Genomic DNA, 13,968 nt, shown 5'->3' with positions numbered 1-13,968 from the left:
CTTCAACGCAGCATGTTCACACTGCATGAGCTCTAATGGCTCTCACACTTTTAAATTGGTTTCCTGGTACAGGAACGCTTTTAAACAAGAAAGGAGGAACATTAGCATCAACATTAGGATGTATCCCTTTTTTTGTTGTAAGGTCAGATATTATTTTTAATTCCCATGAGACACTAATCCCTTTATCTTTCTGTCTTGAAAGCTGTCTCTCCAACCGTTGACACGGTGCCTTCTCTTAGCAACGGCTCGGCTAATTTGGTCCGAAAGGACGTTTTCTGAGAAAACGCCTTTGATCGCAGCAAGCGCGTAATGAACTCTTCCACAGACGAACAGAGAATGTTCTTTAGCAATAATGTGCCTCGTTAACAGTGACGTCCGTGAAGCCGACCAGTCGCGCAGAGATAAAACATGCGCCCACTGTTTTGAGACGTGCCTCCTCGTTAGCCAATTAGCTGCTCTTTCAGCAGTGACCACGGGGTCTTTCCCTGGGAATACGCGGACTGTTAAATTGATTTACAAACTCATCAAACCTGATCTTTTGTTCCCGCCTTCTGTTTCTAATTAAACAGAAGACAGAGTCCGACTCCTGGGTCAGGACAGACCCAAGGTTATTGGTTATCCTCCCAGCAATTAAAACTGACCCACTTACTGGGTGATACTACTCTCCTGGGGACGAAGATGGAAATGGGGTTCTTGAGCGAGGAATCTTTTATTGATCGGCAGTGGAGCCCCAGAGACAGGTAACCGTGTCAGCATGAAAATACCACCATCACTCTACTCAAGCTGGACGAGAAGCAGCTGAAGTGAAATGGGGCTTTGACGTGATTTCATTTAATAATAAAAAAATATTTGTTAAATATTCAAATGTGTTTCTGAACTAGTCGCAGTAACTGTTTCAATACGAAAAATTAGGATGGTTTAGAAAATACAACTTACAAAAAAAATTGCTTGTAAATATTTCATGGACCCAAGACATTTTATGTTTTATCGCAACAACTTTTTATTTTATTTGCTTAATTACAGTGGAGGGAGGTAGGCAGCAGATTATGGGTTTTGGAAAGTGTAATATTTAAGTTAAGATTATGGAACAAAGCTAAAACCATACAAGAGAGAAAAAAGCAATTTAAACTTAGGACAAGAACAGAGAGGGAGATTACTGAGTGAGGACAAAGATGGGAGACGAGTGTGGAAAAGCTGAAAAGCTACTCAAAATACAAAGAAAACTAAAGCAGAATTTCCTTGAATTACACAACACATTATACTTCCAAAACTACAGGGTCACCTCTCTAAATCGTTTTATTACAGTGTTCGAATCACTTTCATGACCAAAGGTGTGTAGAGGGTTACTCTCAGGGGCGTGTTATCATGGCCCTTAGTGACATTTAGAAAGTTACACTGCTTAACAGTAATAATTTGGCTTATTTAGTCTGTCATAAATGCTAAAAATTGGTTCATGTTTCTGTCATATTTTCGCCATTTTATTTAATTGTTTCAAACAACATATTTAATTAACAAGAAAAAAAAAAGAAAAATATTTTACATTTTTAGCTCCAAACTATATTTAATTTGAAGAAAAATATTTAGCTAACAAGCTAAATAGTTTGAGGCTAATCATTTCATTGCTAGCTAAATATTTTGCTTCAAACTTAAGCTTTAAGATAAATATTTAGTTAGCAAGCTATACATTTACATCAAACTAAATATTTACTGTCCTAACTAAATATTTTTGCTTCAAACTTCAACCAAGATATTTAGCTAGTGAAATCCATATTTAACTTCAAACTAAATATGTAGCTTGCTAGCTTATTATTTTTGTTTAAAGCAAAATATGTAGCTAGGAAGCTAATATTTTGAGGCTAAATATTTAGCTTGCTAACTAAATATTTAGCTTCATAGTTTAGCTGTAACCTAAATATTAAGCTAGCAAGCTGTAAATTTAGCTTCAAATGGACTACTTAGCATAAATATTTAGCTTCAAAATTATCCTTTAACCTTATTTAGCTAGCAGGCTCCATATTTAGCTTCAAACTAAATATGTTGCTTGTTAACTTAGCTTGGAGCTGAAAATGTTGCTTGAAACTAAACATTTAGTTTCCTAACTAATGGAGCTAACTCAGAATTTAACTAAGAAATTCATGTTTTAAACAGTTATTCTAAACACAAAAAATATCTATAAATTCATGAACTCATAAGAGACAAGCCTGTCAAAATTAAGCTGATGTCCTCCAGTCGTCTTTCCTTGTCTCTCATAGTAGTTTCCTAAAATTGACGCCGCAACTTAGAGTGACGGCCAAATAATTCATGAAAGCCCGAGGTTTCATCTCATGATAGTACAAAACTGTAACGTGTCCAGAAGCGACGATTGACTTAAAGCGTTTGAGCCGACGTGCTCAGTGATTTCCACAGTTCCAAAAAAACAGATATGGAGATTGGCAGAGAATGCATGAAATCATTTATTCATGAGACACTGCTCTTTGGGGCTCTCAGTCTCTGAATGAATACAGAGCAGATTTCTTTCTATGCCACATCCAGTCTGTGGATTTCTCACACATTCAGTAAATCTTTAAATATGTTCAGGTGGGAGCGATAAAGATATCACGCACGTAAACTAATACTATGCGAATCCACATTTACAGAATGAGAGGAGAAACCGTAAACATGCGACGCAAACAGTGGCATATGAATTTCCTCTGTCTGCACACTTGTAAAATAATGTAGCTAACAGAACAGAAGATTAAATGCGTAGAGCTAAATTTAAAATATAGCTTTGAACACTTTATGTAAGAGCAGTTGACTTTTTGTGAAGAGAGTGAGATTTGCATCCATCCCCCTCTACTAGACAAACCACTGATTTTAGAAGACACATTACTACAATAGACTGGTTTAAATCAAAGACCAGTCAAAGTCCAGACCTATATTCAACTTACAGTCTGTGGCAAAATTTAAAAAATGTGTTGTGAAAGGTCCCTGAAATCTGGGTGTGGACTGAAACCTGAACCTTTAGAGAAACATAAAGACAGTAATAAAGTCAGCCTTTCACCACCTAAAGAACAATTTCATGCTTACACTGGCTCCTTGTAGCTCAGAGAACAGACTTTAAAATGCTGCTGTTAGTTTATAAATCATAGTTTAGCACCACAACACATTAAAGATCTGCTGTTGTATCGACCTTTCGGATATCTCAGGTCTCCTGGTTTTGGTTCTGCTCTACATCCTCAGAACCAGAACCAAACATAGAGAAGCAGCATTCAGCTTCTATGCACCACAAATCTGGAACAAACTTCCAGAAAACTGCAAAGATGCAGAAACACTGAGTACCTTTAAATCAAGACTAAAAACCCACCTTTATAGAGCTGCTTTTGATTAGTAGCACCTGGAACATTGATCAATATATTAGAAATATATTTGCTTGATGATTTTTATGAAGGTTTTTGAGAAATGTCTATCGCCGTTTCATAATTAGTTACTGTATAATGTTCTACAGTGAAAAGCACTTTGAACTGCCTTGTCGCTGAAATGTGCAATACAAATAAACTTGATTGATTAATTGATTAAAATAAATGGGAACACAAAGTCCTCGATTATGTTGAAATACAATAATGTGTGTGAGTTGTAAAGACTATTTTCCTAGAACATGCTACTTTGTGGGAAGCAACTGCTTTAAGTGGTGTTGTGACTTGAGTTTTGGTTATGTTTAGGGTTTAGGATCAGGCATGCCCTGGTAATGGTTACCAGGGTAACCGTCAGCGTCAGGCTAGATAAACGAATGGAAGTCGATGTAAAGTCCTGGTAAAGATAGTGGAAGATGACATGTAAGAGGGTGTGTGTGTGTGTGTATGTAGTCAGACAAAGACCGAGCAAACCCACCAGAATGTGACCAGCAAAGCAAAGGAGGAGGATCAAAGCCAGCAGCAGGAACGTCAGGCCGAACGAGATCCCCAGCAGAGCAGTTCTGCAACACAAACACACTCAGCAGAGCCATCCAGGGCCGCATAACCGTGATGAAGTTTCCACTGCTCTGTGTCAGAGCTGCAATCCATTCACAGTAATGGGACGTAACAGGAGATTTTAGGGCATCTCTGGAAACAAAGCCTTCAATTCAGACATTTGTCTTAAGCATTGGCTCGGCAGAAAATTAAATACAACTGCCATAAAACAGATGAGGTAACGTCTCGACATTGTGGAGCAATGTAGCGGCGAGCGGTGTGTGGAGAGAGACAAAAATTAGAAAATCAATGGCCTCTCAGAAGCGGAATTACACCTTTGGCTCAGAGAAGCGGTAAATTAGCATGACCGCGGATTTCTCTCCTCGCCGTGGAAGCGACGCCACGCTTTTGATTCACCTGATCTATAATCACTGGCAGACACGGTGCCCTTTCATCTCCATCGGCTTTTTAAACATTCTGCCTCTTGCTCCCCTGCCTCTTTCATTTCAGCCGGGTCCCCGTTGATGAGACAGCTGGCGTCAAATGGCTTTTGCGCATCAGCGTGGCACCGCAGCTGGAGGCGGCCGACACTGCCGGCGGAGTGTGCCGTGCGAGTCGAGTGAAAGGGACCAAAGACTTACTTGGGCAAGACGAGGATCTGCACCACGAATATACAGCAGAATATGAGGCAGGCGCAGGTGACGTAGTACTTGAAGGCGGGTAAGGTGGTGGATCTGTACTGTTGAGAGAAGAGAAGTATGAGAAAGATGGTTCCGGGGTAAAGCAGAATGCTGCAAAGCGTAATGAAATATTAGCGTAAGATCACAACCAGAAGGAATAAACAGAGGCTATTTTGTTGGGATTTTATGTAGACCAACAGATCAGTTGATACTTAAAATCCTATACAAAGTCACTTAATTAGTAACCAGAGTCCTGCTGGTTGTAACTCAATCTCAGTTTCAATCCAGCTGGTTTGTAAAGATCTTGGAGGCTCTTTACTGTGTTTTCACACCTGATCATCCAATAGACTTGGTTCGATTTGTGACCAAAATTGCAACATTTGTTACATTTTCATCTGCTGCGGTTCGCTGTGTAAAACAAGCCAAACCCTTTGACGAGCCTGTTCACTCCCCTCGCCTGTGGGGGCGCTAAACCAAGGACTGCTGAAGGAAATGATATGAAAACATCAGAAGAAGAAAAGGGTGCAACTTCCTCCTTCGACAGATGTAAACAAAAAAGAAGTAGCGTCAGCTTACAGCGTTTGTAGGTTTTCTCTTATGTTATTGGTAACAGATTTCACGCTACTTGTCCCGTTAGTTTTAGACAACTATTTGTTTTGATTGTTATTTACCCAGAATGCCCTGCGTTATAGCTCATGTCCTGCTTTTGGAGCGGTCCGAATTTCTACCATATATGCTTTCAAACTGCGCCAGAGTTCACTTCAACTGAACCAAAACATAGGTTTTTAAGCGGACTAAAGTTTGATCCAAATCAAGAGTTTGATTGCATGTTCACACCTCCCCAAATGAACCAGACCTTCCAGGCAAATGAACTAGTTTGATTAAAGCGGACTAAACAAAGCTGGTGTGAATACACTCTTACAGAACATGGTAGATAGGTTAAGAACTTTAAAGCGGTATTATTACAAAACCTGTTCAAACCATCTGTGGTAATTCTGGAGCAGGTGATAATGCTTCTTTGTGCACTGAGGATGCAGCGATCTTTCACCAAAATATCTCTGAAGTTCAGCATCAGACTGATGCATGTGGTTTGAAACATCGTCCAGCAGTGATGCTATTTTTGGCAGAAGTCTTAAATCTAACACTTTCACCGATTGACTCAGTAAAAAAGTTTGTTTCCTCCCACTTCACAATTACAGTCTACTTTATGTTGGTCTCACGAATAAAATCCCACAAAATAACGTTTCATTTTGTGAATGTAACACTGTAAAGTGTGAAAAAGTTCAAGAGGTTTTAATACTTTAGCAGAGGCACTGCGGCCATTTTTTCAAAATGCGTCTAAAATTCAACAAAAGAGAAGCAGACACGACCTGAAATGTTTACCGGAACAACAACAACTACTTCAGGATAAAGTTTCAAAGTGGGAAGACAAAGTTGATCAGAGACTTTGACAAGCCTGCAGAGTCTCTGTGACAAACTGTCTGTTTTATTCCACATTATTCCATTGATTTGTTTCCCCGGTGGATGGAGCTGTCTGCGGTTGTGTGTGCTTTCGCCTACCTCCTTCTCTAGCGCTTTGTTGTGAAAGAACAATGAGATCCTCTGGATGTCCTCAGACTTCAGCCACTGTCTGGAAACACAATGGGAGCAGACAGACCACAGGACGACGAGTCATTCCTCCTGATGCCTTATTTACCAGCTGAGATGCCGCAGGTGGTGGGGCTTTCACCTTGATTTGGTCTCAGGAGGAACTAACAAACGAGTTCGGTAACTTTCCTCAGGAGAGGATAGGTGATAATGGTTGATGTTAAGACGGAAATCGCAGTGCCTCATGTGATTCCTGCACATAACTACACTGGTCAGATGCATTATTCTAAAAGATTTCTAGGAATTTCTCTTTGTGTTGCCTAAAATATCTCCGTACCCATCATTGTTCATCTGGTGATGTATCGAAACCTCCCTCCAAACCAGACTGTACACTGCAAAAACACAAAATCTTACCAAGTAATTTCTTCCAGTTTCTAGTGCAAATATCCTAGTTCACTTGAAATAAGACAAAACTAACTTATAAGTAAATATTCAGCAATATATGGGAGCTTGTTTTAAGTCAATAATTCCTTAATTTTGATGAAAAAGTACTAAATCTTTTGGCAGATTATTTCACTTATAACATGGGAAAAATGTCTTGTTATAAGTGAAATGATCAGACAATGGAACTAGTACTTTCTTATCAATATCAAGGAATTATTTACTAAAAACAATCTCCTATTTATTGATGAAAAGTTACTTGTATGTTAGCTTTGCTGCTTTTTTTTTCAATTGAACGAAGACATTAGAACTAGAAACTGGAGAAAATTACTTGGTAAGATTTTGTGTTTTTGCAGTGTGGAGGTTCAGAATAAAGCATAAGTGTGTAAAGTAACATCCACTCTCTACCAGCTACACACCCAGTGCTAAATAGTTAATTTTCTCCAGAAAGTTACGTTTGTGTGGTCCAACACATGTCTTGAGATGTCTTTTGCTTTTTTGCTGTTTGCAGATTAATTAGTTTCAGTTTCTGCCTGAACACATTTTGAATGAGAGGAAAACTTGGACTTGACAACATGAAAAGTTTTTCTGTTCAGAAAGAGATACTGACTTTCAGCTTCCTTTGCATTTATTTTTTATCTGTTTTTTATATAATTTATCTTTCATAAACAGGAGGGTTTCTCAGCAGACATTGAGCTTACTTCTGTGAGTTGATGCCATCGATGGTGCGAATCATTCGCTCATTGAGTTCTTCTTCAAATCTTTTTCTCTGAGATTTGGATCTTCAGTTAAAGGAAAAGAAGAACATGATTAAGAGCAGAAGAAAAAGATAAGAAATGTCAACAAACGTCAGTGTATTTCATGGGGTTTTTATATGATTGACCAACAATTTTTCAAATTAAACCCTTTGAAAAACTACTACTTCTATTGGCAGATTATTTCAATTAGAACATGGGAAAAATGTCTTGTTATAAGTGAAATGATCAGACAATGGAACTAGTACTTTCTTATCAATATCAAGGAATTATTTACTAAAAACAATCTCCTATTTATTGATGAAAAGTTACTTGTATGTTAGCTTTGCTGCTTTTTTTTTCAATTGAACGAAGACATTAGAACTAGAAACTGGAGAAAATTACTTGGTAAGATTTTGTGTTTTTGCAGTGTGGAGGTTCAGAATAAAGCATAAGTGTGTAAAGTAACATCCACTCTCTACCAGCTACACACCCAGTGCTAAATAGTTAATTTTCTCCAGAAAGTTACGTTTGTGTGGTCCAACACATGTCTTGAGATGTCTTTTGCTTTTTTGCTGTTTGCAGATTAATTAGTTTCAGTTTCTGCCTGAACACATTTTGAATGAGAGGAAAACTTGGACTTGACAACATGAAAAGTTTTTCTGTTCAGAAAGAGATACTGACTTTCAGCTTCCTTTGCATTTATTTTTTATCTGTTTTTTATATAATTTATCTTTCATAAACAGGAGGGTTTCTCAGCAGACATTGAGCTTACTTCTGTGAGTTGATGCCATCGATGGTGCGAATCATTCGCTCATTGAGTTCTTCTTCAAATCTTTTTCTCTGAGATTTGGATCTTCAGTTAAAGGAAAAGAAGAACATGATTAAGAGCAGAAGAAAAAGATAAGAAATGTCAACAAACGTCAGTGTATTTCATGGGGTTTTTATATGATTGACCAACAATTTTTCAAATTAAACCCTTTGAAAAACTACTACTTCTATTGGCAGATTATTTCAATTAGAACATGGGAAAAATGTTATAAGTGAAACAATCTTCCAGTGGAATTAGCACTTTTTCATCAATATTAAGTAATTATTGACTTTAAATGAGCTCCTATATTTTGCAGAAAAGTTACTTGTGAGTTTGCTTGTTTTATTTTGAATGTACTAAGATATACGAACTAGAAACTCGACCAAAAATACTTGGTAAGATTTTGGGTTTCTGCAGTTTCTCCACGAACTCAATCTGCACTATTAGTGCTGATTTAATCGCACTCGGTCACAATGAAAACACATTTAATTTGGTGTTTTAAAAGCGGAAACTCCAAACTGCTGCATGTGCCTTGACCAGGAGTGACAGCTGTCTCACCTTTCTCTTCTTTGGAAGTAGTACTGCCCCATAGGAACGTCCTGGAACATGAAACGCATTCACTGTGAGCGCCGGCCCTCTGGGCGCGGGTGAGGCAGAGAACAAGCAGACACAGGTCACTCACTGTAGTGTTGATCTTGCCGTTGTCCGCCGTCATGCTGTCTCGGTGGTGGAGGTTGGCGAAGGGCTTGGCCGCGCCCCAGGACTCCAGGTAGCGGGTCATCCGGACGGACGCCCTCATCTTCCCCCCGTCCAGAGACGGTCGGGAGCGCACGCCCAGCAGCGGGCTGTGCCTCTCCATCTGAGGACAACATTTGGAAAACAGAGAGGAAACCCGACAGGTGAAAATGCACCGATTCTGTGGGCGTAAAAGCGAGATGGACAGTGAGCCGGAGGGGGTGGGGTTGCTGGGGACGTTTGACAGCCTTCCACACTTTCCACTCGCCTGTCAGTGTTTTTGAGCAACTTGAAACACTTTTTTTTCAGCGGCGGATGACGCAGCGGCCGGCGTTTATTTTAGCGACGAGTGTTTTTCTGCCACTCGAGTTGAATCGGTGGAGGATTAAGAGCCGCACCTCGGGCGATGCGTTTTAATTGCTCGCAAACCACACACACACACGCACACACACACGCACACGCACACAAAAAAAAGTCTGGCTGAGGCTATTTTCAGCTCTAACAGTGATGTTTAATGACAGTGACAGCAGAGATGACACCTTCTGTGGTACAGGCACCATGTTTGGACTGGGCTCAATGAAAATGTCAGAGAGCACCTGCAGCCTTGTCTTGATACTTATTAGAATATTGAGAAAAAAAAAAAAAAGCTCAGCGGACATGTGCAAAAATCTATTAATTACAGTGACAACATTTTGGTATAGGAGGAGGAAAAGATAAATGTAAGCCGTGTAAATAAACTGAATGCATCAGATTAAATAGAGGGTGAACAGAGACCGCCTGAAGGAGGCAAAAAGGTTTTCCTGCTCATTATTTAGAGTGAGAGAGGGAGAGAAAGAGAGAGAAAGAAAGTGTGTGGTTTGGCCAATTTACGCTCTGGTTAAAGCTCAATTTTTTTTTTTGTCTGTTGCCAAGCCAAACAATCTGAGCACGTTCTGGATGTCAGGAGAATTATTATTATTATTTTTTTTTTTTTAAAAGCGATGTTCTCCACGGACGGTTCACAGAAGAGTCAGGTCCTTTAAATATCCCCAATCAGACCTTAATGTCCTGTTTTGTCAGGAGGAGCTGCACAATGTCACAATCCTCTCATACGCCCGCAGCAGAGAGCGCGCTCGTAAACATAATCCTCTCCGAGCCGAGAGACTGACCAAACACCTGCCAACATTTGATAACATTTAGTCACTGCTACACTCCATTATTTTTCCACTACTTGACAATGTCGGTGTTTATTAGCGGCGCGTCCGGGAGCAGGAGGAAGGGTGGAGATGATTTGTCTGTGGGTTTGTTTTTTCTGGGTTAACCTTGACGAGGGTGTCCAAATGTACGGAGGAAGATTGTTTTTTTGGCTGTTTTGTCTAGTTATAATTACCCGAAACCGGATAATTGTAAAAAGTTTTCCACATTTTATCACATCACAGCCATTTCATCTGTTTTATTGGGCTTTTATGTGACCTTTTTTTTTATTAAAAAACAAAAGGTTTTTGCCCCGGAGTGGGAAAATATTAATTGCCTAGAGCTGCAAATGAAGAAGAAGAAAAAAAAGGTTTTTAAATATACCCAAAAGATGAGTAATTTCAAAAAATAAAAATATTCAACTAAAATGTATTTTTATATGTCTGCTTAGATCTGAGAAGGAGACCAGCTGAATGAGTCCGGCTCATAATTATGGAAAATGAAATCACTTACAAAAATAAAGCCCTTGGTTTTGGATTGATCCAAAGTATCGATACCAAGTCGGAATCGGATCGATATCAGCTCATCGATACTTTAGTTTTAGATTCAGTCTTGAAATTTTATTTTATTTTTGTACTGTGGTGCCTCAACTGCACCTCAAAAAAGATTTTGTTTTGATTTGCTCTCAAATTATATATTTGTTTTTGTATTTTGGTTGTCCTAGAAGTTATTTCCGATAAACGATAATATTGTTGTTTAGCTACCATTTTCAAGAAATATAATGGAAATGACATAATAAAGCAAGACCACATTATCAAAGATCAATAAATTACAAATTCAAATGAACATTTAACACCGGAACTGGAAGACATTTTAAATATCCAAAATAAATAAACAAAACAACAGAAACAACAAATAAAATCAGTTTTTAAGTCTTTGGAAACAAAATTGTCCTTAAACAAAAAACGGCTCAGAGACCAAAACACCAGACTGAAGACTTTTATCATCCAGTCTGTGGTAGAAAAAGAGAGAAACTACAAATCACCCAAATAGAAACGACTGTGCTCTTTTTAACTTATGATGTGATTAATTGATTTATTGCTTATTGAGACCAGTTCTTTTTGTCTATTTGATAAAAATATCTTTCATAATTGTTTTTTTAAAGTGTTTTAGTGAAGTGGGTCAAAGCCACAAGGTTGAAGTTTGCTGAGATAAACCAACAGAAAGTAGTTCAGGAAATGATGAAAGTTTTTTTATTATTAAACTGAAATATATGGAGTGCGTCAGGGTTGTGGTGATTTTTGACTGCATGAAGCAATACTTTTTCCAATTCTGAGACTTTTTTTTTATATTGGCCCTAATCATCTTTTGTATTTAAGTGCAACGAGGTAGTTAGTTATTTTTGTTCCCTCAACTGCAGATAATTAGACTTCCAGTCATTTGTATTCATTGTTACAGGTTGTGACAGTGCTAGGTGAGTTTCCATGCGGCGGCGTCTCACCTTGGGGTTGATGACCAGGTAGGTGACCACGCTGTGTTCCTTCAGGTAGGAATCTCTGCTCTGTCCGTCTCCGGGCTCCACCTTGTACGAGCCTTTCAGATGCTCCAGCGTCACCGAGGAGATGTGGACCCGCCTGGAGATGAACGAGCAGACACATAATGAGAGGCGAAGTACCTGCGTCACCGCGCTGTTGACAGCTTTTATAAAAAAAAAACAAACAAAACAAAACAAAAAAAGCAGGTTATTTGCTTGCCGGCTTTTGAACCACTCCCGCCTGCAGTTCTCCCTTTTCATCTCTGTTTGTTACCTTGGCGCGCACAGTTAGGAGAAGATGGAAATACATTTTGTTTTTACTTTTTCAGTCGATGTGGGTCTTTTTTATATTTTTTTTTTTTTTATCATAAAAAAATGTTGCATTTAAAGGCGGCTGTTTTTCCGAGCCGCCTTTAAATGCAACATGAACGCTAAGACGCTCGCGCTGGGTTTACACCTGTGCGGCAGTAAAGGAGACCTGCTGCTGCTGTGCAGAGCTACGCAGGTTTGTGTTAGGATCATGGCAGCAAACCAGCAAAACGCAAAGAACTTTTCACAGTTTTTCCCTCCAAACTAACCGACTGTTGAGTAAAGCTATTGGTGCAGGTAATGTTAGCTAATATCAATACATCACCTTAAGCTTAACAAGAAGCCTGTAGGCTACCGATGTTGTTGTCTATGTTCAGCTACAATTCATTTTGCCCCCAAAAAAGTCGATTCACCGCTCTTACAGACAGGGAGTCGTACCCCCCCTCCCCCCAACCGACACACACACACACACACACACACACACACGCATCGTTCAACCAGACAGCCATTTGTAATCCATACGGGGGGGCCCAAAAAATGTTTGGGAACCACTGTCTTAGCAGGAGACAAACCATTAGCAGCCCAGTGAGACAACACTGCGGTACCAGAGAGCTTATTTTCAGAGGAGCGTATACCGACCCACCGGCCAATTTTCAGAGCTTGTTACAGCGCCAGGCAGGCAGACCTAATGGCGACATAACTAATGCAGAGCTGCTTAGTCAACTGAGGTAGCTATAATTTACTAAAATGCTATAATAGGTGTAATTATAACAGACTTGTCTCATGTTCCAAGTCCCACTGAAAGTGCATTTGTCCTTTAGGGGCCACCGTAATGGTTGCACAGTAATTACCAACAAACACTGCTGTGAAATAGACCCTTTTCACATGACGTCACACAACTTCCGTTTTGGCTCGAAGCTGTGTATCCTTAGTTCCGGTGTACATAGTAAGTAATGATAAAGTTGTCTATTTCATATATATATATATATATATATATATATATATATATATATATATATATATATATATATATATATATATATATATATATATATATAATGTGTGTGTGTGTAAAATGGACATATATATATATATATATATATATATATATATATATATATATATATATATATATGTCTGACAGCATATGTTGATCAGACAGAACACCGGAGCATGGAGTTTACACAGTCTCTAAAACATTTGCCTAAAATAAGATTTGAAGATGTATCACGATTTGCAAACCAATTTTCTCTGACAACAAAATCTAAATTAGACAAAGGCTACAAATTCTTCACCAAACAATACCTGTTTGACTATGAAGGTAGGTATTTTTGTTTTGCGTAACCGTTAGCTTAGCATTAGTGAATTTTGTTAGCTAGCTAACTACGTGACATAACTGTTCCTTAACCAGAACGTTTTACTGTTTTTGAACTATAACGTTTTAGGCTCTAATCTTGATCAGATTCTTAAATTATAGACTGGAGTTGCCACTCATCCCATAAAATAGGGGTTTGTTTGTTATAAGCAGAGATGTCCGGTGCCGCCGCTGCTTTGTAATGCCTTCCTCTAATCGGACCACTTTTTCAGTAACGAATAATCTAACGAGCTCGTATTTCAAATCCAGTAATCAGATTAAAGTTATTTATCCAAATCACTGCGCATTAATATTTTCTTTTGTGTTTATTTTTATTCCTTCTGTGCGTCTTTGGGAGAGACTGTGACAGCAGCGACAGAAAAATGAACAGTGCATGGAGATGCGCATTTTGTTGCTGGAAAAACAGAAATGTCGTCAAGCCCAATTGTTATTTGTGGCTTTTGTCTTGATTTTTCTAAACTCATAAAAAATAATGATTCACCGGTCGCGTTTTTTGGGGGACTTGTGTTTGAACGTGAAGTTGCTCATTTGAGCTTGGAAATGAGCAGAGATGCATAATCAGTCCCAGAATATTTAAAATACTATTCTAAACAACATTGTTGGAAGCTGTCCTTTATATTCCATTAATACAGAAAATGAACCTCTAAACGTTACATTACTGAC

General features: G+C 38.8%; 1 protein-coding gene across 1 annotated transcript in view; it reads right to left on the bottom strand.

Annotated features, from left to right (window-relative positions):
* The window catches only part of adcy2b (adenylate cyclase 2b (brain)), a 69,659-nt gene that overhangs the window by 20,876 nt on the left and 34,815 nt on the right, over positions 1-13,968 (bottom strand). Inside the window, exons 9-15 of the mRNA XM_088010104.1 lie at positions 11,589-11,721; positions 8,862-9,038; positions 8,738-8,778; positions 8,144-8,224; positions 6,167-6,236; positions 4,568-4,665; positions 3,868-3,952 (exon numbers count right to left, since the gene is read on the bottom strand). Coding sequence (XP_087866230.1) covers positions 3,868-3,952; positions 4,568-4,665; positions 6,167-6,236; positions 8,144-8,224; positions 8,738-8,778; positions 8,862-9,038; positions 11,589-11,721 — 685 coding nt within the window. The remainder of the gene's footprint in view (positions 1-3,867; positions 3,953-4,567; positions 4,666-6,166; positions 6,237-8,143; positions 8,225-8,737; positions 8,779-8,861; positions 9,039-11,588; positions 11,722-13,968) is intronic.

Source organism: Poecilia mexicana, unplaced genomic scaffold (assembly GCF_051168715.1).
Source record: "Poecilia mexicana isolate PSO_F unplaced genomic scaffold, ASM5116871v1 scaffold_11, whole genome shotgun sequence".
Classification (NCBI taxonomy): domain Eukaryota; kingdom Metazoa; phylum Chordata; class Actinopteri; order Cyprinodontiformes; family Poeciliidae; genus Poecilia; species Poecilia mexicana.
Note: the sequence above shows the minus strand (reverse complement) of the source record. Positions and strands in the feature narration are given on the sequence as shown.